This window comes from Eriocheir sinensis, chromosome 14, assembly GCF_024679095.1.
Source record: "Eriocheir sinensis breed Jianghai 21 chromosome 14, ASM2467909v1, whole genome shotgun sequence".
Lineage (NCBI taxonomy): Eukaryota > Metazoa > Arthropoda > Malacostraca > Decapoda > Varunidae > Eriocheir > Eriocheir sinensis.
The window spans coordinates 17685399-17710681 of NC_066522.1; the positions used below are offsets into that span (position 1 = coordinate 17685399).

General features: G+C 43.6%; 1 protein-coding gene across 3 annotated transcripts in view; it reads right to left on the reverse strand.

Annotated features, from left to right (window-relative positions):
• Window positions 1–25283, reverse strand: part of LOC126998583 (tyrosine-protein phosphatase Lar-like) — a 275996-nt gene that overhangs the window by 106726 nt on the left and 143987 nt on the right. For all 3 annotated transcript variants that reach the window (XM_050860410.1, XM_050860409.1, XM_050860411.1), the window contains exons 5-6: window positions 3270–3394; window positions 2190–2331 (exon numbers count right to left, since the gene is read on the reverse strand). In XM_050860410.1, the coding sequence (XP_050716367.1) occupies window positions 2190–2331; window positions 3270–3394 (267 nt within the window). The remainder of the gene's footprint in view (window positions 1–2189; window positions 2332–3269; window positions 3395–25283) is intronic.

The window sequence follows — 25283 nt, forward strand, 5'->3', positions numbered from 1 at the left end:
GATATGCTTTACCCACCTCCCCCTCAGACATCATTAGTCGTATGTGAGCGGTGGGACGGGGATTAATTTAAAATCTGAATAGCTCGGGGCAACAGAGAGCTAAGCCATGGGTGAGGAGCGGTCGGTGGTCTCGTTCCCCGTGGAGGACATACTCGGCCTTCGCCCCACGCCAAGGCCCGAGCCGCTTTCGCCCTCGGGACTCTACTAAACAGCCATTTCGTTAAAGAACCTCGCCTTCAATTTACAAGTCGTCAGAGAAGTGAGCAGTGAATGGCCGCCAGACCCTGCGTGGGGGTAGGGTGGTGCTTCTCCTCCTCCTCCTCCTCCCTCTACAGGCTATCAGCTTATTGGACGAGAATATAAGTAATGGGAAGGGAAAAAAGAAAAAAAAATACTACGACTACTGGTAAGAAAATAAATCTAACAGTGTAATAAAAAAAAGATGAAATAAAAAGACGTATATATAGTAGTAAGATAAAAAATAATAAGAGGTACGATAAATGGTGAAAAATAAATAAGAGTAAGGAAAAACATGATTGAAAAAGATTGATAGGGAAATGGAATAAGAAAAAAGTAAAAAAAGGGAAAAATAGTAAAAGATCATATAAAAAAAGAAAATAAGAGGTACGAAAAATGGTGGCTTAAAATATAGAGTAAGAAAAACAGGATTAAAAAGATTGATAGGGAAATGGGATAAGAAAAGGTAAAAAAAGTAAAAAAAGGTCAGTAATAGATTGTTACAAGAAATACTAATGGTAGAGGATTGAGGAAAAGTGAAAAAAAGGAAGAAAAGGTCAGTAAAAGATTGTAAAAAGGAAATAAAAATGATAGAGGAAAAAAAGTCAGGAAAAGATTGTAAAAAAAGAAAAAACTATAGAACATGAACAAAGGAAAAGTGAAAAAAGGAAGAAAAGGTCAGTAAAAGATTGTAAAAAAGGAAATAAAAATGAGAGGGAAAAAAAAGGTCAGTAAAAGATTGTAAAAAAAAGAAAAACTATAGAACATGAACAAAGGAAAAGTGAAAAAAGGAAAAAAGGTCAGTAAAAGATTGTTAAAAAAAAATGATAGGACATAAACATGATGATACTACGAAGAGATCAAAATTTCATCCCACAGGCTCCAGGGCAGATCACAACACCGCTGCCTTAAGACCTGACGAAAACGTGTTGACACTGTACAGGCATTATTCGGGTATTTGGCGGGCTTTTTTTTTTTTTTTGCCCTTGAGCTGCCTCCATTGCTGAAAAACAACAACAGCAACAAAAACAAACAAAAAAACAAACGGTTCACACAAATCATCAGATATTCATACTTAAAAAAACACACACAAAAAAACAAAAAAAGAAAAATTAAACTTCCTCTCGTGTACATTCTCTCTGTTTGATGCTCGTGTAGCTACTCCATTCCTGCTCCGGCGAAGGTTCTAACTTCATCCCTCCTCCTGGTCCTATAGTTCTTAGTTGCCACTCTGTTATACTTTGGTTATCCGCCTGGTATCGGCTCTACGCACGTTTGACATAGCCAGACCAAATCCGTCCCTTATAACTTAATCAACATGAGAATATATCCAACTCCTGTCCATTCCTAGCTTCCTGACCCTCCATCATGTGCCCAACCTAATTTAACCCATTATTCTTTACGAACTCTTTGGATCGACTCTGCGTTTGATATAGCCTGACTAAATTTGTCCCTTATAACTTAATCGACAGAAGAATATATCGAACTACTGTCCATTCCTTAGTCCATGATGCAAGCTTCCTGTTCCTCCACCCTATGCCCACCCTAATTCAACCCATTATTCTTTACGCACTTCTTGGATAAGCTCTACGTTTGATACAGCCTGACCAAAGCCATCCCTTATAACTTAATCGACATGAGAATATATCCAACTGCTGTCCCTTCCTTAGTCCATGATGCAAGCTTCCTGTCCTTCTGTCCTTTATTTTTAGAGCAAGGGAGACAGCTCAAGGGCATAAACAAAGACAACAACAACCAAAAAAATCCCGCTAGTCACTGCTCGAAACAAAAGTAAAAGGAACGAGAGGCAATTATATGCGCAACCTAATTCAATCCATTACTCTTTACGCACTCCTTGACTTTTTCTCTATCTTATGTGAGGCGTCAAGTCCCTGAGCCAAATGTTAGGACTGGCAGGCTGACTCTTCCTCTCATCAACACTCAGAACTCACCTTGAACCTTCACGGCGACGTCCTTGGTGACGAGGCCGAGGGTGGACTGCGCCTGGCATGTGTAGTTGGCGGACTCCTGGATGTTCTCGAGCTGGAGGACGTTCTTGGTGATGAGGTTCTCCGTCATCTCAATCGTCATGTCCTGTGAGTTGAGGAGAAAGTAGAAGTGTAAGTTTGCTATGAAAGAATCTAGTAGCAATCTCCGTCATCTCAATCATGTCTTGTAAGTTGAGAAGAATGTAGTAGTGTGAGTTTGCTATGAAAGAATCTAGTAGTTATCTCCGTCATCTCAATCCTCATGTCCCGTGAAGTGACGGGGAAGTATAGTAGAGTTAGTTTGCTATGAAAAAAAAATCCAGTAGTAATGAAACAAGTAGGGAAAAGTCCATAATATTCACAACATCAAGGGAAAAAGTCCTACTCTGGATAACTGAAACGAGGTAACAAAACAAGATAACAAAAAAAAAAAAGAAATAATATCAAAATAAATAAAGAGCGTTCACTAATATTTATGCCTTCTCTTCTTTCTTGTGTGTCTGATATGCGTACGAAATGGAAACAGAATCGCATCACTTTTCAAGCATGGAGGAAGGGAAGATTGATGGGTTGAAGGAATGAGCACAGAGAATGACGGCAGGTGAGAAATGAATAGCTACACACCTGAGATGAGTAGTAACTGGAAAGGTCATATGAATTTCGGACTATGGAGGAGGGGAAGATTGATGGGTTGAAGAGACGAGCACAGAGAATGAATGACGGGAGTGAGAGACGAAAAGCTACATACCTGAGATGAATACTAAATGGAAAGATCATATGAATTTCCGAGCATGGAGGAGGGGAAGAATGAGGGGCTGAGGTTGAATGGACGAACACAGAGAATGAATGGCGGCAGGTGAGAAATGAATAGCTACACACCTGAGATGAGTACAAACTGGAAAACATCATATGAATATCCGAGTATGGAGGAAGGCAAGAATGGAAAGCTGAAGGAACGAACACAGAGAATGAATGACGGAAGTGAGAGACGAGACGCTACACACAACACATGAGGACACAGGTGAGAGAGGGAGAGTCACTTGCCTTCTTCCACTGCACGTATGGCATGGGCGAGCCGACGGCCACGCAGGGGATGCTGAGGGAGGCGCCGGGCATCACCTCGTACACAGCCTCCGGTGCCATGCTGAAGCGGGGCGGGACGCGGCGCACTGTGGAAGAAAGAGAGAGAATTGAATGACACGGTAAAGACACGATTATAATTCTCACTTAAGGTAAAGGTAGACAAAGAACTGGATACGTCATTTTATATTTTTGTTTTGATGTGTTTTGCGGTCTGTGGTGAGGTGTTACAGACTTTGGCTTGACACACACACACACACGCACACATACAAAAAAATGAAAACACTAATTCTCAGAACCAAGAAATCTATCTATACACACATGCCTTTCGATAGCTTTGTGACTTCAACCTAAAGCGCACACACACACACACACACACACACACACACACACACACACACACACACACACACACACACACACACACACAACTCCCCCCCACACACACACACACACACACACACACATACAACACAGAAGAGAGGAAAAATATACACACAAAAAAAACAGCATCGTAAATAATTAGACTGACGCACCGGAGAAGGAAGTTATAAAATTCCATTAAAGTTGACATATCGATGAGGGACACCATTCCAGGGACCGAACCTTCCCCCTCTCTCTTCTTCCTCCCTTCCTTCCTTCCTTTATTTTCTTTTTCCCTTCCCTCTGCGTTCCGAGTTGGCAAAAGTCCTCGCGAGACATCCACACGATATCATCACTCCTTCCTTCAAATAATGGCGAGTGGATTGTGTTTATCCCTTGTCTAATTTCCTTTTCTCTTGCATCTTTACTCTCCAATCCCATGTTTCCGCTCTTTCTTTTAGTATTGACATGATTTATTTATTCTTTATTTTCTCTTCTCCTCTCGTCGCATTTATTAACGTACTTTTTTATAATCTCCTCCGTCTTTGCATCTTTACTTCCGAGTCATGTATGTGTTTCTGTTCTGATTGTACTTTCTGCATTGATGTTATAGTAATTAAATTCGTATTCCACTTTTTTTCTCATAATCTCAAATGACACGTTCGTTCAGTCTCCCTTCCCTCGTCTGTTTTATGTATTTTCTTCTTCATTCTCTCACAAGTCACGTGCTTTCTTTCGTTAGTGTTTTTCGTATTCATATCTTTACTAATTCATTATCGGACACGTATTTACACTTTTATTTATCTTTATTTTTTTTTTTACCTGGTTCATCATAATCTGCGTAAATTCATCTTCCAGTCTTGTTCCTTCTCTTTGTCTCCCCCATTTTCTTACACACACGTATACATATTTTTATCTATTATTTTTCTTTACCTGTTTTTCTCTTCATCAACTGACAACCTGGACATTCCCATCGCGTTCTTTACGTATGTCTCAATCTTACACGCCCATTGTCTTACGTACACGTGTTTATATTCTTATTCATTGATATTTTTCTTTGCCTGTTTCTCTCTTCATCAACTAACAACTTTTCCATTCCCATCTCTTCCTCTACCGGCTCTGTCTGACACGTCCATTGTCTTACGTACACGTGTTACATTCTTAGTCATTGTTATTTTTTCCTTACCTGTCGCTCTCCTCATCCTCTGCCTTCCTTCACCCTCCCGTCCCGTCGTCTTCCCTCCCGCCTCGCCTGTATTTTAAGGAGCCCGAGAGGGAGATGGACGCGAAAACTGATCCCTCATTATATTTTCCTCATAAGGGCGGCACACGCACACACACACACACACACACACACGCACACACAGCTTCAAAGAGATAATTAGAAAAGTCAACTCCCTCTTTTTTGTGTGTTTTTGTATAGCTCAAGACTTAGGTTACCTGTTGCACTAATTTTTATAAATATTACCATTACTTTTTTTTCTTGGTGATAATAATGATGACGATGAATATTAGAGGTGGTATTAGTTGTAGTAGTGGTGGTGGTGGTAGTGGTAGTTGTAGTTAGTAGTAGTAGTAGTAGTGGTAGTAGTAGTAATATATGCAACACGCGTAGTATCATCTCTGTTTTCACTATCGTTTTTATTAATGCCAAAAAATGTCGATATTTTTTCTTAATATGAGACGAGGCAGCAGTTTCTGATCTTACAAATACGTTTTTTTTCTTTTATACACGAAGAAATAAAAATGGCTGCACGTAACCTTCTCATGCCAAAGGAGTAGCGTTACCATTTTCCCGGCCCCGCGTTTGCTCTCCTCTGCTTAAGTAAGATAAGTTAGTCTGTCGGTGCTTGATATTTCCGAGTAAGGCTTTGATGCATCTCCCATTTTTATCTTTCGCTCAAAATTTAATTCCCGGCTGTTCGTTGTAATATTTTTCCCTCCCCCATTTTCTTTCCGTTTTTACTTCCCTTGATCAATCCCTTTAATCAGACAGAAAACGACAAATTAAAGCTAAATGAAAAATTAATCTGAATGGCGACACATTCTTTCCAAACTTCGGCAATTTTTTCCTAATATTTCCTTCCGCCCCGCGCAGCCCTGGACCTACAAGTTCGGGAATTTGTCAAGCAGGGCAGACGGCCGCCCCTTTGCCGGAGACAGAAACAGACGTCTGAATCGGAAGGAGCGGGGAATAATCTGGAGGAGGCGATTATGTAGATTTGTCTTCCGGGATACAGCGCGGGAGGAAGAGGAGGAGGAGGAGGAAGGGACGGAGAGTTTGCGCTACGGTAGAAAAGAAGCTTCTACTGCAGACGTCCTCCTTGACCGGCTGGAGCTTTTTACTTACGAAGCTCTCACTCGTTTTATTAGTGTTGCATCCTTTCTTTCTTTACTTACACAAATCTGATCCCTTTACTTATCCATGAATCTATAGAGACGGAAATTCTTTTTTATACACACACAAACACACACAGACAACCTCCCTCTCCACACACACACACCACGAACACTTACAACGATAGCAAGACACGGAAAAAGGGACGTGTCAGCGCATGGTAAAACACGTCACCACACAGTCTTTTCATTCTCGGCTTCTACCCAAATGGAGAGTCGCCGCCGCGTCAGATGTTACCTTCGCGAACAGAATTTCTTTTTCCCCGACAAACGCCGCGAGCATGTCGGCCAAATAATCAAGGGAGAGGTGAGAGAGGTGAACCTTCGACCCCGCGTATGAGATGGCTTGAGGCGTGATCCTAAACGTTGGGATAAGTTGACTTGCTCTCCTATAACACACACATACACACACACACACACACACACACACAAACACACATATATCACCTCCCTCCCTTATTTAATCCAGTGCAAACATACTCTATCACTATCATTCTTTACCGGACCTATTACTGGCATTATCGAGCAATTAAAAAGAGGAAATTATAAGTAAAGGTTGAATATTTTTGTTCCATGTGTGTGTGTGTGTGTGTGTGTGTGTGTGTGTGTGTGTGTGTGTGTGTGTGTGTGCGTGCGTGTGTGTCAGCCCACGCCCGCCCATGCACTATATATACTTCACTGTTCGCGTGCTTAAAAAAGATTATTAGTTTCCTCGAGCGTTAAAAGTTCGGAAACTAACACAAAAAATTCTTTCCCGGGCTAAATTTTGGGCCTTCCTTCAAAGTGCAGGAGGTAATCAGGGTCTGAGATGACTAGGGCGAGGCGAGGGCACTGCTCACACGGCATAACAGATCAGAGGGGCGAGAGGGCACGGGTGAGGGGCGGAGGGAAGGAAGGAAGGGAGACGGAGGGAAGGAAGGGGATGGAGGGAAGAAGGGGAATGGAGGAAAGGAAGAGGGACGAGGGGAAGGATGGAACGGGATGGAGGGAAAGAAGGGGATGAAGGGAAGGAAGGGGGACAGAGGGAAGGAAGAGGATGGAGGGAAGGATGAGGGATGCAGTGAAGGAGGGAGAGAAGGAGAGGACTGGAGGGAAGGATGGGGGTCGGAGAGAAGGAAGGGGGAGCGGAGGGAAGCAAGACACAGGGAATGAAGGAAAGGGACGGAGTGGAAGGTAGGGACAGGGTGAAGGAAGGAGGAGAGAGGGAGGGTTGTTGTTGTGTTGGTTGTGGTCTTGTCGCTGCTGCACTTTTTAACGCGACCAAGAACCAAGGGAAGGAAAACAAGAGGAGGAAGAACACTGAGACAAAGGGATATAGCAGCCTCGTGTGTGTGTGTGTGTGTGTGTGTGTGTGTGTGTGTGTGTGTGTGTGTCAGTTTTCCGTGTTTGAGTACGAACAGAAATGAATGAATAGGCTTAGAATAGATAGATAAATATATGTAATGAAAAAAATGCTTCTTGGTTTGGTTACACTTTTTTTTTTATCTGGCAACAGCATTCTTATAAGAGACATATTTTTGTATTATATATATCTAATTTTTTTTTCCTCTTACGATTAAAAAGTGTGTAAGGAAAAAAATGTAAGTTTCATTAATGGGTCAATGATATGTTCCCGTCAGCGTGCAGCCACAAACGTCAGTCAGCGAACACAATAAATGACAACATCAACTGGAAAAAAAAGAAAAAAGAAAAGGAGCGAATTCATAACAAGGGGAAAGCAAAAACGAGCACGAGATGATTGATAGGGAAATAAAGTAAAATAGAAAAAAGAATGATAAATGACATGATCAGAGGAGAAGGAAGATGAAGAAGGAAGGAAGGAAGGAAGGAAGAAGGTAGCAACGAATCACCAAGAAAGGAAAAACAACAACAAAGAAAAACAAAAGAATAACCATGGCAACAGGAAATAAAGGAGAAAGATTAGGAAGGAAAATGGGAAAGTAGCAATCACCGAGAAAGGAAAAACCAAACAAAAACCATGGCAACAGGAAATAAAGGAGAAAGATTATTAAGGAAAATGGGAAAGTAGCAATCACCGAGAAAGGAAAAACCAAACAAAAATCATGGCAACAGAAAACCATTAAAAAGACGCACACACTGTCACTCACTGGCAAACACAAACACTGCATGCAAAGAACACACGAAGGGTTTCACAGCGCCACTGCCAATAGAAACATGGATCCTTCCTTCCCCGCGGAATCCCACACGTCGCACAGGAGACAGACAGCAGGAGGAGGAGGTAGGAGGCGGAGAAGGAGGAAGACGCCGCCCAGTGCATGACGCTGGGTGGTTGCGAGCAGCGGAGGGGGCGGAGGGAGGGAGAGTTCGGGCCAGGCATATCACTCACCCTCCTCAGCCCTCAGCCCAGCGACACACTCGAGCCAGGACACGCGCGCGGGATAGAGACAAACAGCCAACACAAACCCTAGACTCCGACACGAGAAGACCCCGAAACAAACGTGGATTGTTAAGAAGAGAAAAATTGAGAGAGGAGAAAGAAAGAACACAGAAGGAAGGAGTGGGAGGAAAAGACAACAAAGGAACTAGGAGAAGAAGACCCGGGAGGTAACGTGGATTGTTAAGAAGATAAAAAATGGGAAAGAAAGAAAGAACACAGAAGGAAGGAGTGAATGGAAGAAAGAGACAATAAAATAGAGAAATAGAGAAGAAGATCAGGAATAGGTAGAGGGAATTGGGAGAGGAGGATGAAGATTAGGAGAAAGGAATGGTAGCAACAGAAACAAAGGAAGAGGTAAAAGAAATAACAGAGGAAGATGAGCAACGGTAATAAGTAATAAAAAAAGTAACTAAAATTATTGAGAAAAAAAGGAAAGAAGGAACAGATGAGAGGAGAAGGAGGAGAAGGAGGAGGAGGAGAAGTAGACGCAGAATATAAATGATAATTGCTGAACGAAAAAAAGAAGTAAAAAGTGAAGATAGTTTAAAGGAGCAAAAGAGAGACAACAAAGACAGACTAATTAATAACAGCGTAAAGCAAAGACAAAATACAGGATGAGAGAATAGCAAAAGGAAAAGCATAGGAAAAGAGGAACCATGGCAACAGAAAAAAATAATAGAGGTGTGTTTGAAAAAGAAAGAGAAAAAGAACATATGAGGAGAGAGTCATCGCAGCAGAAAATTAAGAGAAAAAAAATGTAAAAAAAAAGTAATTAAGGAGAGAATTAAGAAGGAAGAGGAGGAGGGGGAACGATGACAACAGAAAAGAAAGAAACGAGGATTGTTAAAAAGGAGAGAAGAGAGAAAACAAAGGAGGAAGAAAAAGAAGAGGAGTCATACTTTCCGAAAACGAAGAAACGAGAAAAAAAAGAGGGAGAGGAGGAACTGAGGAGAAGGAGGAGAAGAAGGAGGAAAAACTTTGAAAAGAAAAATACGAGGATTTTTAAAAGAGGAAAGGAGAAAGAACAAAGAACAAAGGACGACATGAAGAAAAAGGCGCAGAAAAAAAGGAGGATACAGAGAAAGGAAGAAAGAAAGAACTAAGAACTGATGGACACACACACACACACACACACACACACACACACACACACACACACACACACACACACACACACACACACACACACACACACACACAAAATAGGGAATAGAAAAAGCAGATTAATGTCAATAAAATAAAATAGAACTGTAGAAGTGACATTAACGGAAATAAAAACAAAGAAAAAATGATAGTTATGGAGCAAAAGAAGGAAGAAGAAAGGCAAAGAAGAAGGAACTCAAGGCATAGAGAAACACCGACGTAAAACAAACAAACCAAAAAGGAGAAATAACAACAAAAGAATAGACAGGTACAGAACGGAAAGAGAAAGGAAGTACTAACAGGAATAGGAGGGAGGGAGGGAGGGAAGGAAGAGGATCAGCAGGAGGAGGCGGAGGAGGATAGCAACAGAGATCAAAGACATGCAACTCAGAAAGATAAAAGGAAGGCCATAAGACAGTGACATGCATAAAAGAAAAATGAGATAACAGCAAAACAAAAAAAATTATATATAAACAGCAGGAAAAGGGTAAAGAAGAAGGAGGAGGAAAAGTTTGAGGAGGAGGAGGAGGAGAAGGAGGAGGAAGAGCAATGCCAACAGGAAGCAAAGAGCGACATATTGTTTACAAGAAGAAAGAACAGAGGAGGAAGAGGAGGAGGAGAAGGATGACGAGGACGACGAGAAAGGGGAGGAGGATAAAGAGGAGGATGAGGATGACGAGGATGATGAGGATGAGCATGAGGATTAAAATGAGGATGAGGATGAGAAGAAACAGCAACATGAGACAACAGTGAGGAGGTAGAAAATGCCGAACAGCACAACCACCACCACCACCACCACCATCACCCCCCCACCACCACCACGACCACCTGCGACAAGTGAGCCAGACGTGCCGTGGGTGAGATCCGCCTCAACTTCTGAACAACTGCTTGCAATTTCGAGTAATTTGTTATTGGGTTTGCGGAGGGAAAGGAAAGGAGGGAGGTTGCAGATATCTGGAGGGAGGGGAGGGAGAGGGAAGGAAGGGCAGCAAGGGTGGCAATATTAGAGGAAAGGAGAGAAAGGTGTGTGTGTGAGGGAAGGGAAGATGGGTGGGTGGCTATGTTATGGAAGGTCGTTAAGGGAAGGAGGAGAAAAGGAAAAGGAAGGAGAAAGAGATTGCAATGTGAGGGGAGTAGGGGGCGTAAAAGAGAGGAGGGGTGAGGGGAAAAGGAAGAAGAAAAGGTTGGCCATGTGAAGAGAAGGGGAGAAGAGAAGGAAGAAGGGAAAAAGGGATTGTGTGAGACGAAGGAGGGAGAGGTTGGAGAAGAAAATAAGCGAAGAGGGTGCGTGTGAGGGGTGAAGTGGAGGGTGCCTGAAGGGTTGGGGGATTCTTACGTTAAAAAACTCATGTGCAGGGTTGTGGGTCTCAGTGTCAGTTCTTTACATTCCCGATCACTCCAGCCTTTGAAGTCCTCCCTCATGCAAATCTTTACCGAGACATCTCCTATTTGTTACTCTTACTTTCACTTCTTTACATAGTCCTGTGCTTTCTTTGACAGCCTTATTCTCCTCGTGTGTCTCTGCTCCTGGCGTGTACATCCTCCTGAGACACGCGCGGCCGACCCTCTGCAGGATAGGCGCTCGGGGACGGCTGCCAATCCCCCCCCGTATCGGAAAAGTCAATTTCACAGAGGCGACTCGCACGGTCAAAACTTTGTGAAGCGCCTATTGTCTCCAGTCTGTGTTGGGCCTCCGCCGCTCCCGCCTCCATTCCTACGCTGTCTCCTTCCTTGCGTCTCGGTTGTGTTAGATTTATCGCCATAATTTTTCCTACTACTGTCTTTGTTGAATTTATCACAAAGATCTTTTCCTATACGCTGTGTTTCTTTGCTTGCGAATCGTTTGTTGGATTTACCGCCAAGACCTTTCATTTTAAGTCTCGTTCGTGTAAGATTCATCATATTTTCTTATTATTCTGTAACTTTATAAAACGGTTAGGTATACCTGACCGTCTTAGACATAGGTAATAAAGTCTTGCCTCTTTCACTAGTTTAGGTTAAGGTGGTTAGGTTAAGTTAAGGTGAGTCACGAACTGGTCACTATAAACTACCACTTGAATCTCCACTTCTTTTAAAAACACAAACTAAATACTAAACGGTGGGAAGCACACAACTCTAAGCATTATCACGGGGCTCGCAAACAGGTCGCCAGGCTTATCAAAACATGCCTAGGTCGCGGTAAGAAAAGACTGAGGAACACTGGTTTAGGTGACAGTTTGCGGGACAAGTGTTCAGGGTGTCCCATTCCACTCGCTTCTCCTCCCCACCTCAGCCGGGAAGAATTGGTCTCCCAGGTGAGCGATGTGACACCTTGTTAGGCGCGACTGGCAAGATAAAACCAGAATGCCACCACTAATACCAGAGTCACACACACACACACACACACACACACACACAACGTCCCCTCCCCCCCTCAAACACAGCCTACGCATGTGTGTGTCTGCAAAGAGAAAGGAAGAAAGATTGATCAAAAGACATAGTGATTGACAGAGATGGAGAGATAAGACAGAGAATTGAATAGGTAGACAAATACGTGTGAGGCATTGACAACATTCCGTTTTCCTATAATTACAAGAAATATTTATTCGTGTCAGTCCCGATACCTAACGAGGATATTAAAACTGTTAGATTAATCAGACTGAAGCAAATTGATGGGCACATGTAGCACCTCTGAAACCCGGTGTGAGCAGAGATGGGGAGATAGAGATTGAGAGGGAGTAAGGGGAGAAGATGAGAATGAGAAAAAAAAAGGGAATGGAAATATATGAGACGGATATGAGAGTTGGGAAGAAAGAGAGGGGGAGGACATGGGAATGGGAGAGTAAGGGAATGAAACTAAGTGAGAAAATATAGAGGGAGGGGAGATGAGACATATAAGAGATGCAAAAGTAAGGGAAGGTGCTGAGAAGTGAGATAAATAAGGAAAATAAACAGAGAAAGAGGGAATGGAAGGGATGGATAGAGGGGTGGAATGAAATGGAAGAAAAAGAGAAGAAGGAAGATGAAGGATAATTATGGACGAACGAAGAACTTATAAAAAAAAGTGAAACGAGAAAAACCCCCCAATAATTAACAGAAGAAAAAGAAATTAAAGATGGAGGAAAAGGAGGTGAGAATGGGAAGGAAAAATGAGAGAAGGGAGAAGTGAAGAGGTGGAGGGAACCCGAAAGAAATAAGTGGAGAGATTAAGGGAAGAAAAGGAAGGAGAGGAGAGCAAAGGAGGGAAGCAACTATGGGCGGGAGAGATAACGAAAGAAATGAATGGGAGAAAAAAAAATAAAGAAGAAATGGGAGTAACAAAATGAGGAAATTGGAAGGAAAATAACAGATAACAGATAGATAAATAAACAGATAAGTGAAAAGATTAAGGGAGGAAAAGAGAAGAGAATGGAAGGGAAAAAAACATACGGATAAAAATAAAAGAAGGGAATATGAGAGAGAAATTAAAGAAGGAATTAGAGTAACTAGAAGAGAAGGCGAAAAAGAGACAGGGAAATATAGATAACAGAGATAGATGGAGAGAGATGAAGAAAAAGACAATTAACAAACGAAGAAAGAAAATACAATAGTTAAGAAAGAAAAAAAAGTGAAGGAGGGAGGGAAGTAACATGAGAAGGAGAAGGGAAGGTGTGAAGGAAGGGAGTAGGGAGGGAGAGAGGGAGAGAGAGAGGGAGAGGGAGGAAACCACGTCCTCAGGTGATGCTCTCGCGTGAGGAAGGTAAAGCTGATGTGCCACAAACAGTCTCCTCCTCCTCCTCTCAGCCGCACTCAGGGACAGGGGGACACACACACACACACACACACACACACACACACACACACACACACACACACACACACCACCACCACCACGAACAAGCCTCCTTCTTCACTACCTTTACCACTATTATTAACACTTTTCCACCTTCACGGCCTTTTCCAGGTGCTTAATATTGACATCCACCTTTGTCTCCACCATCAGAGTTAACCATCTAATCACCGCTCGTCCACTACACACTCCACTTGCACTATTGTTCCACCTACATCGCCTCTCTTTGTCTCATTTTATAAGCCTCCACCAGCACCACCAGTAACATCACCAACACCACTAGTTTTAACCTCCTCCAGCACCAGCACCACCATTTCTCCAGCACCTTCACGGCCTCCCAGTTGCCTAATGTAAGTCTCACAAACTGTCAGCACGGGAAACCTAATCTGCCGCCTTCCACACAAACACCGCAGGAAAGTATTGCATTACCGTCATATCAGGACAACACACACACACACACACACACACACACACACACACACACACACACACACACACACACACACACACACGAGGAGGAGGCGGCGACCGAGCATTACTTTCCCTACTTTTTTTTTCGACTCCCCCAACTCCTGCTTGCAATGTCTACATGTACTACAACTTTTACTGCCTCGCTATTTCCTGCAGGTATAATATTCTAGCCGGACCGCTTTCCCCGCGTGGATGACTTCTTTTTTTCCATAATTTTCCGGAGAACAGCCAGCCAGCGAGCGAACGAGCCTTGCCGCCCTCTCTCGCCCTCGTCTTGTTGTTCGTCTTGCTACACGGCGGCGCAGCTCACGAGAACACTAATAACATTACTACTCTTGAGGCAGGCAGGCAATGAAGGAGGGAAGGCGGGTGGGAGGGTGTGTGGGACAGTGTAGTGTGTGTGGCTTGGCTGGATGGAGGAAGGGAGGGAAGGGAAGGGAAGGAAAGGGGAAGGGAGAGAGGGTGGAAGGAAGAGGTTGACGGGGGAATATGCATACACGCTGTGACATGTAAACAGTGGCATCTGTGGACAAGAAGATAAGAAGAGGAAGAAGACAAAAAACGAGAGGAGGAAAAGGAAGATGGTTATGATGAAAATTATGACAGAGAAAAAAGGCAAGCTGAAACGAGGAAGATGCAACTTTTTGAAAATGGTAACTACTACTACTATCACTACTACTACTACCACAACCACTACTACTACTACTACTACTACTGCTATAATAACTACTACTACTGTTACCATACTACAAAACAAACAACATAGCATAGCACTATATACCACTGCTGCTACGCGCAATATAACAAAGTAAATGAAACGGGGCAGAGCGGCACCGTAGAGTTATTTTAATGATTAGTTGCAACACCACCACCGCCACCACCATTACTATCACCACCACCACCGCCGCCGCCGCCAACTCTTTCTTCATCACTCAGCGCCAGGATTGATGAGTAACATATTGCATCACTGAATATTAAAAAGTGAAAAAAAAATGTATAATCACAGAATATTAAAAGCGGCGAGCAGGCATCATCATCACATTCTCCCTCTCCCTCTCCCTCTCTCTCTCTCTCTCTCTGACCTCTGCCCTGACCTCCATCATCTCTTTCCCGCCGCCGCTGTTCGTGTCGTCCTTTATTCTCGTCACAAAGCAAATTTCAGGCCTTTCCGCTTGTGCCTGTCGCGTCCTGGCACAGACTGACACAGACATACATACAGACAGACAAGCAGAACAAAGTGAAAACAATATTCGCGCTGTCCCCCATACCAAACATGAATCTAGGAGGGGAGGGGCGGGGTATGGGGTGAAGGGGGAGCTGTTTTGGGGGTTTGAAAGGGTAATGGATGGGCAAGGTAGAGAAGGAGGAGGAGGAGGGGTAGGTGGTCAGGGGATTTGAAGAGAAAGAAAGAAAGGAAGGAAGAAATGAGGTAGAGGATGTGCGTGGTCTTGACTACAGGAAGGGAGGAATGAAAAGGAAGGAAGAAGAGGTGATAAGGGTAGTGGAAAAGAAAAGGAAGAAAGGCGAAAAAATGGGTGTAGGAAGAGTAGGAGAATAGGGAAGAAAGGAAGGGCAGGAGAGGAGAGGATATGACGGCCTTGGAAGGAGAAAAAGGGATATAAAGATAATTGCATGGTAGTTGAAGTCTGTAGGAGGTAGACGAGGAAAGGAAAATGAGAAACGTGAACAGGTAAGTGAAAAAGAGAAAAGAAAAGGGAAGGGAGAAGATGAAGGACAATATTCGAGGAGGAAAGAGGAGGAAGAGGAAAAAAAGATGAAAAGAGTGAACAGGTAAACGGAAAAAAAGAAAAGAAAAAGGGGAAAGAAGAAGCTGGGGGATAATATTTGAAAAGGAAAGGGGAGGAAAAGGAAAAAAAAGATGAAAAGAGCGAACAAGTAAATGGAAAAAGAAGGAAAAAGAAAGAGAGAAGCTGGGGAAGAGTTTATAATGGGGAGAGTCAGGCAAAGGGGAAGGGGGAGGGTCAGGGAGAGAGAGCAGGATGGGGGAAGGGGAGTCACGATGGAGTGGAGTGGTAGAGGGGGGGGTTGGGAGGGCAGGCAAGCTCACTCAGCGGCAATGAATATACAACTCACTCTAAATGTATATGAGTATGAGCTTCAATATGCGGCCCAAAATGAAGCAAAGACTGATGATCCCGAAGCCTGGACGGGCGGAAGGCACAACACTTTCGGGATTAATTGGAAGGCTGAAAAAAACACACACACACTCCCAGCCTCCCTCTCTCCCACTCCTCCCCCCCATCGTCGCCCTCTTCCTCTTCCTGTTTCTGTTCCTCCTTCTTTCCTTTTTCTCCCACCGTTTTGTTCTTTTTGTTCTCGTGTATTTATCTCTTCTGTGTTGTCTTTCTTGTTTTTTGTTATCTTCATCATCTCACCCTCTTACTCCTACTCTTCCTGTTCCTCCTCCTCCATTTTCTTCTTTTATTTTGTTCTTTTATTTCTCGTTTATGATCCTATTGTTTTGTCTTTCTTTTTTATCTTCATCATTATCTCCTCATAGTCTTCTACTTTATCATCATCTTTTTCTTCTTCCTCCACCTACTCCAGTTACTCCTCATTCACCCTCACCCCACTTCCACCTCCTCCTCCTTCTCTTCCTCTTCCTACTACACCTCCTCCTCCTCCTTCGTCTCTTCCTCCACCTCCTCCTTTCAAAAGATTTCACCTAACCTTGAACTTATACTATTTACACTAAACAATGATAAATGTCGTATTGCATAATGTTATCCCGGATTACATATATATTCAACAAAACTTAAGTCATTATTACTCTACTACGGGACGAAGATATTTTCCATTGAATTAAGCTACTTAGTGTAAAATATCAGCGTGTTCTATTAACTATTGTAGAGATGAACTTCAAGAAAACAATTATTAAAAGATATCTATAAGTATGCACCCTCCGTTTTAAGCATTAGGCTAATATATATACAGGTGGCTTTTCCTACTTTTCCACACAAATAAGTGGATCTTCCTCTTTTTAGTTCCTCCCTCCTCACTCCCTCCTCCTCCCGTACTCCTGCCCCTCCTCCATTGTCTCTCCTTTAATGTCCCCTCGCAGCCGTCACCTAAATTACATCTGCCACGTACGGCCAGCACATTACGTCTCCAGGTTACTTATGGAAAAGAAATAAAAATCTAAAAAAACTAAAATAAAAGAAAGACAAGGAAAACATGAATATTATAATGTATCCTCTCTCTCTCTCTCTCTCTCTCTCTCTTGGTCGCACACTAAACCTTCCCATTTACATTTCCCGTTACCTCATCTCCATTTAATATCCTTCCTGAGGGACCGAGCCACTTGGCCGCTTCTCTCTCTCTCTCTCTCTCTCTCTCTCATACACACACACACACATTAACACAAACATTATACTCTATTCAAGATGCTATTTAATAATCAGTTTCACCCTCACACTCTCACATATCATTCCTCCATTTGGTTTCCTCGCCCTATTTTTCACCTGCTCTCTCTCTCTCTCTCTCTCTGTGCCTCACTGTCTTTCTTTGCCTACCTGCGGCTGTTTTCCCCCTCTCTCTCTCTCGGCATGTGCTCAGTTTTGAAACACGAGGTAACATGCTGCAGGGAGTGTTCGGCGAGAGGAATAGGAATAGCAGAGGAAAAGACAGCAAGAAAACGAGCAGTAGATACCCCAAAACAGGGCACGAGAGGTTTTAGGGCAGGAAAAGGAAAGAAGGAAGGAAGGAAGGAAGGAAGGAAGGAAGGAAGGGAGGGATGGAGAGGGGGGAAGGAGAGGAGAGCAGAGGAGGGGAAGAAGAAAGAATTAACATGGTGCGTGTGTGTTTGTGATTGTGTGTGTGTGTGTGTGTGTGTGTGTGTGTGTGTGTGTGTGTGTGTGTGTGTGTGTGTTTGTTTCGGGTTGAGGCAGCAAGGAAAACAGGAAGAATAGAATGATAAACACGTATATAATCTGATGTAAATTAACACAACGATGAAGCAGACTTAACACACACACACACACACACACACACACACACACACACACACACACACACACACACACAGAGGTCAACTAAATAACACTCATCCCTCCACTTTTTGCATCGCCTTCGGATTCACAAGTTAGTTATGCAGATGCCCTCAAGTCCTCCCCTGCTGCTTCTCCCCGTCCCTCTCTCCCCTCGCCCCTCGCCACAGTAAACCCATCTTCTAATATTTGCAACACTGAGACGTTTGCATACGACCTAATCTGCATGTTTCACCTGAGAGATTACATCCTCCTCCTCCTGCTGCCGCCAAGATAAACCCAAACTCAAATATGAGCAAGTCCGGGGCATCAGCTTGCAGTGTAATTCTCATGCATTACGTTGTGTTTACTTTTCCAGCGCGCGACGGACGAAGGAGATGCATGCACGGACCAACCCACCTAAGTCTTGCTTCAGAACCAGTTCCAGAACCAAGTTCGTTACTGTAAGACGCTTCCACCCCTCATATCAACTATTTCCAAAGGCCAAAGAGGAGATCAATCGGGGTCTAATGAGTGTTTCTTTAGGTTCATGGTACAGAAGAAGAGTCAAACTACCAGAAGAGTCATAAAACTACCCCTGGAAATACCCCGAACTCCTACGGAAGCTTATAGTCAAATATGTGTGCTTGGGCGCCGAAATGTTTAAGAATATGACATCAACAAAGAGTCCCAGCCCCGACCCGCTTCTCCCTGCCTCGCCCCGCCCGCCCCGCTCCTGCTGCTGTATGGGGAGCTGCCTCAGGCCATGGCGAGGCTCCGATAAGACGCTGATTAGGCCAGTAAACGGATGGGACAGTGTAATACTCCGAGCACCTGTAACATCCGTTGTCCGATAAGCGAGAGGAAAGGAGAGGAGAGGAGCGGGTTAGCACGGAACGCGAGGGGGAAGGAAGGAAGGAAGGAAGGAAGGAAGAAAGGGAGGACGATCAGAAGGAAAATAAAAGTCGTTATAGAGTCAAATTTTGCCACTGCTTATCATTTATCTATAACGAAGGATGAGTGAACCTAAAATCATATCTTTAACCGAAAAAAAAGAAGAAAAAAATAGTACAAAGTATCGATAAACAAAGTTAAGATATATAGACAGAGACAGAGCAAGTAAGATAGCGGAGAGAGAGCAGACGAACACAGGCACACTCAACAGAATGCGTTGACGGACAGAGATAAACAAGATTGGAACGTATACGAAGCCAAAGTTAACTATATAGCTAGGCGCCCAAAGAGAGAAGGCGGATGGAAGTGAAGTGGAGTCAGATGTAGAGGAAGAGGCAAGGAGGGTGAGGTGAGGGGACGGCAGGGTGGAGGAGTGAACTGTGATGCTGCAGGGGGAAGGGGAAGGGCTGGCAAGGGGTAGTGGGGGTTGGCAGGGAAGAAGTGAGGCGTTGGTGTGCATGAAGGCAATGGGGTGAGGTAGTGGATGGGGTGTAATGGGGAAGATTAAGGAGAGCTGCAGGGGAAGGTTAGCAGGGGAGAAGAGAGACGTAGCTATGCTCAAGGAAATAGGGTGAGGCAGTGGATGGGATGAAATGGCAAAGATCAGGGAGAGGTGGAGTTTTGGAAGTGGATCCTGGGGTGGGGGATAGAGTGAAGGGGGCTGGCAGGGGGTGGGAGTTGGCAGGGTAAAAGTGAGGCGTTGATAAGCTTAAGGAAATGGGGTGAGGCAGTGGATGGGGTGGAATGGGGAAAGATCAGGCAGAGGTGGAGTTTTGGAAGTGGATGCAGGGCGGTGTGGTGGCGGGGGCGCTGGAGTGGAGGAGAAGGAGGTGGATCAGTCACGGCGGGGTGGGTAGCGGTAAGCGACTCGCCTCCCCGCGGAAGAACGGCCAATATACAAGTTAAATTAGTTACGGAAAGAGTGAAGGACCTGGCGCTTAACTAAATGACGACCATCAGCCTCTCACACCGCCTTGCCGCTTGCTCGCTCGCTCCCCTCCTCGCCGCTCTCACACACTTTCCTCTCCTTTCCTTCGTACCCCACCAGCTTCATCGTTCCTTAACTTTCCTTCCTTCCTTCATTCTCTCTCTCTCTCCACCTACATCCTCAACCACAGTCACCCATTCCCTTTTAACTACACTAAACACCCCATTATCATCGCCCATTTCCCTCTCACTCCCCCACTCAGCTTCCCAGATCCACAACACTCTACCACAACTGCTAACCACACTCACAACCTCACCTAACCCTCCATCACTCTCAAACGCAGTATCACCAACCCCACAAACCAACCTCAAACACGCACCGCCTATTTTTCTCAAACCCACAATGCCTTCCTTCTTTTCGGCACCGCTCCACCCTCCAACCTAATCTCGACTCTCCTCCCACATCGCTACTAGACTCTCCCACCACACCGTTCCCTTGGTAGTGGAGGGGTCAGGTAGTCGGGCGAGGATGAGGCAAGTCCGTCAGGCCCTGTTAGTTCCCTCCAAGGCCGCAGAATTTCTATTTAGTCTAAGCGTCCGGCCACACGATATATCTTCTCATCTTGGCCGCTTCGTTAGCCTCGCCACACTTAATTTCCACCCTTAAGGCCTAACAGCATCCATCCATCCACCCCGACCCACTCTGCTCCCTCCCTCTCCCTCTTCTCTATCCTGCCTCCATGCACACACACACACACACACACACACACACACACACACGCACGGGCAAGTAAGCACGAACACACACACAAAAAAAAAAACTATGTACCCACTATTTTTTTTCTTATTTCCTGAAAACTCTGAATGCCCTGACTAACCCCGCCAAAAAAACTCTATATATTACTTTACACTCTAAATAAAGACGAAAAACATTGAAGAAACTCGTATATTCCACTCGAGTCAAGAAAAAAAAAGAAAAAAAAAAGACAGGAAAACAGACCTCTCACACCCTCCTAAGAAACCAGCTAAAGAAAAAGGAGTAAAACAGGGAGAACTATAGGAAAGAGAAAGGACACGTTCTCTTCTCGTTCCCTCACTCGCTCTTTCCTTTCCTTCCCTTCAGACAGGTTGATAAAAGAAGGCATTTCACTTCCTTGGGTATATTAGGTTATTCTCTCATGGCTTTTACGTTTTCAAATCACCAATTCTGCTTCTGAACCTAAAACAATATCCTCTGTTGTGCCCCTTCTGTCCTAACTTTCTCTTTCGCTCTCTCCTATTCTGGCCCAAACACCACTACTATATATATTTTTTCATAGTATCACCAGCACCACTACCACCACCACTACCACCAGCTGCTACTACCCCTACTCCTATACACTCCTGTAGGGTCGAGTCTGGTCTGGTCTGGTCGGTCAGAAACAACAAACTCACTTCCCGAAAGATACACAAAACTTCCACCGCAGAAAATGGGGAGAACAGAGCCCTCGAGTCCTACTATTTCCCACATCACGTTTTCTTCGGGCGAGAGAAACTGCTCGGACCGTCACGTGGGGTCAGGTAGTGTATGTGTGTGTGTGTGTGATGTGATGTGATGGTGTCGGAGGCTTTACAACGGCATCTCCTGTTGTCTATTCGTCTTGATCTTGCAACTCTTCTAATCCTTTCTTTCTTGTCTTCCACATCTGGTATAGTATTTCTTTTTTCTCCTTCAGTCTTACGTCGTATGTGTGTGTGTGAGTGTTTGTGCGTAAGAGAGAAAAAGGGGGCATCTTCCACCCTTCCTGAACCTTCCTCTCATCCCCCTTTCCCCTCTCTCTCTCCAAAGGATGCGTCTATCTATCCGCTCTGCCCTGATCCTTCAAATACACCCGTTCGAGGGAGAAAAGACCTTAAGAATGCTCGACTTCCTTTGGCCTTTGATATCGCTGAACAGAAGCGGAAGGGAAGCAATGCGGAGAGTGATCAGGGACGAAGAAGTGTGCAGGAGAGAAGGAGGAGGAGGAGGAGGAGGAGGAGGAGGAGGAGGATAAGAGGGATAAGAGAGGTAGGAGAGGAGGGTGACTGGAGGATATATGAGGATGGAGCGAGGAGAGAAGGAGGGAGGAATGATAAACAGCGTAGAAGCAATGAAAAAAAGGAGGTCAGAGGAGAGGATGGAGTGGGATAATGAGGCAAAACAGGGAAACAGAAGATGAAAAGGAAGGGAGAGAAGAGACGGACAGACTGACATACAGGAAGAGGAAGTGAGGAAGCAGATTTGATAAAGAAAAAAAAGAAGGTTGGCGTGAAAGGAGAGGTCATGATAACGCGAGGAAGAGAGAGAAGAGACGGACAGATAGACATACAGAAAGAGGAAGTGAGGAAGCAGATTTGATAAAGAAAAAAAAGAAGGTTGGCGTGAAAGAAGAAGTCATGATAACGCGAGTCGGGAGAATAAAAAGAACGAGAGAAGGAAGAGAGAAAGAAAGAACAGCAAACTTCAGGACAAGAGATGATAAACAAGGACACAAGGTCACACGGCAACTTACGCGGAAATACGAGAACAGAATATGCGTCATGTGAAAGAAAAAATAATATACAGAGGAAAAAAGAGAAAAGAGAGGTAAAAGAGAATCGCGACTAAAGAAATATATAATGTGAAAATCATACCATGTGTAAGTTTGCGTTAGATATGTGTTAAGTATAATGGGATCGCGTTGACATTAGTTAGCATATATTTCTTTAGTAGTTGGATAAGGGGTAGTTTATATAAAGAAAAGAGATAAGAGATAAATATAAAAGAAAGATAAAAGAAAAATCACTAAATATGGAAACTAAAGAAGAATAGAGGAAATAAAGGAGAAGTTAAGGGGAAGGAGGTAAAGAAGAGATCGCTGTGCAGAGGAAAAGGAGGAAGAGAAGGAGGGAAGGAGAGGTGAAAGAGAAAGGATAAGAAAAGGAAGGTGAAAAAGGTAAGTAAAAGAAGGTGAAAGTATAGAAGGGAAAAAGAGAAACGAAAAAAGGTAAAAGAAAAATAAAGGAGAAGTAAATGAGAGATGCAATTTGCAGAAAAGAAAATAGAGATGAAGAAAAGAAAGGAGAGAAAGCATAATCAACTTCAGAACAACAACAACTACTACTACTACTTCTACAACTATTACTACCACTACCACTACTTTTATTCCTACAACCACTACTACTACTACTACTACTACTACAACTCCTCCTCCTTCTACTACTACTGCTGTTACTACTACCACTAACACTACTTTCATTCCTACTACCACTACCAATACTACTACTATTACTACTACTACTACTACTGCTACTACTACTACTACTGGCAAAGTCAATAATATACCGCTATTAATAAATATAATGGTTTACGTTCACAATCTCCAATATTAATACCTCTAATACAACATCAATCAACACCATCAACGCCGCACTCACGGTAACATAATCACCACCTCTACCACCATCATCAGAACCACGACAAACAGAATCAATGCCACCGAGCTCCCGAAATTGACCCCCCTTTCGGCCACCTCTTTGGATTTTTTTAGGAGCAGCGAGTAGCTGTCTCCTTTGTTGTAGAAAAATAAAGCTGCCTACTACTACTACTAATATTACCGTCAAGTGAGCAAATACTATCTACTTACCTACCTATTTACCGATCTACTTTTCTACTTACCAAAACCAGTCCAGCCATTAATAAAAACACCAAAATACAAGCTACTATCATCTACCTACTTACACACTCACTTACCTACCTACCTACACCCTCCTATAACCACTACCACGACACAACAATTACTACCTACATACCTACCTACATTCCTACCAGAACTATGCCAACATCAAAGCCACAACTACAGAGGACAATTTCTACCTTCATTCTCCTACCTACCTACCAGTCCTACCACCCTCCCTATCTACCACCACCACCACCACCACCAGTACAGTCCCTTCTATTTCAGCAATATTAGCACCGTTACTGAGCACACTGTGGCCGCCAGCACTTGCAGCTCCCCGGAAACAACACACCCACACCCACACCCACACACACACACACACAAAGGGTCAGATGTTCGCCCTGTGTGTCGTGCTGTGTGTGTGTGTGTGTGTGTGTGTGTGTGTGTGTGTGTGTCTGTGTTGTGCCTGCTTCATCCCCCCCTCCCAATCCCCCAACCAACTCACCCCTCCACCACCACAACCACCTCCTCCAAAAACAACAACAACAACAACAACTCGGCAACTGCTTTATTTTTTTATTTTATTATTTTTTTCAGTCTCTGTGTGAACGCGCTGCCGCAACACAACCAATTAGCGGATCGGAACTTTTGTATTTAAAACTAAAACCGCTTAATATTCCCTCTCAATGGTCGGGATTATATTAATGAAAACGACTTTGGGGGTATTCTTTTTTTTCTTTTTTTTTGGCTACCCTTCTCTTCGGCTCCTCTTTGCCTTTTACTGTTTTCTTTCTTTTCGTTGGTCTCTGTTTCGCTGTTGTTATTGATATTCCTATTTTTTTTTGTATCACTTTCCGCGTCTAGTTATCTCGAGGATGTGGTGGCGGTGTTGGTGGTGGTGGTGGGAAGGTGTTGAAGTGGATAGGTGTAGAGGTGCTGGTGGTGGAGGTAGTAGTGGTAGTGGTGGTGGTGGTGGTGATGATGAAAACTCTTTGTTGCTTGTATAAAAAAAAAGTTGGGTAGGTGAGGGCGCAGAATGAGAAGGAAGGGAAGGAAATGATGGAGAAAGGAGAAAATGAAAGAAACGGAGGGACAAAAAATGGATGTGTAGAGAAAGGAAAAGCAGGAACGTAAAAAAAAATAAAATGAAATGAAGGGAGGGGAAGAGAAGGGATGGGAAGAAATGGAAGAGCAGTATACAGAGGAAGGGACGAAAGAGAAAGGAAGAGAGGATACTTAAAACATGCAGATGAAAAAAAGAAAAGAAAAAGGGATGGGAAGAAATGGAAGGGCAGTATACAGAGGAAGGGACGAAAGAGAAAGGAAGGGAGGATACTTAAAACATGCAGATGAAAAAAAGAAAAGAAAAAGGGATGGGAAGAAATGGATGGGCAGTATAGAGAGGATGGTACGAAAGATAAGGAAGGGAAGATACTTAAAAAAAAATATGCAGAAAAAAAAGAGAAAAATGATGGGAAGAAATGAGAGCAGAGGATGGAATGACAGAGAAAAGGAAGGGGAGTTAATAAAAAAAAAAATACAAATAATAATAATAAAAAAATTGCACACCTCACCTCTAGGATTACACATGCAGTGACACAAACAAATAATAAACAAACTCATACACAAACACACTGTAAAAACTAATTAACCAGTTTATTGGGCTACAAACGTGCACGCATAAAATAAATGTGAAAACCTAAACCTAACACTATTTTTTTTGTTTTGTTGTTTGTTTGAAAAGAAAAATACGAGGATTTTTAAAAGAGGAAAGGAGAAAGAACAAAGAACAAAGGACGATATGAAGAAAGAGGCGCAGAAAAAAAGGATACAAAGAAAGGAAGAAAGAAAGAA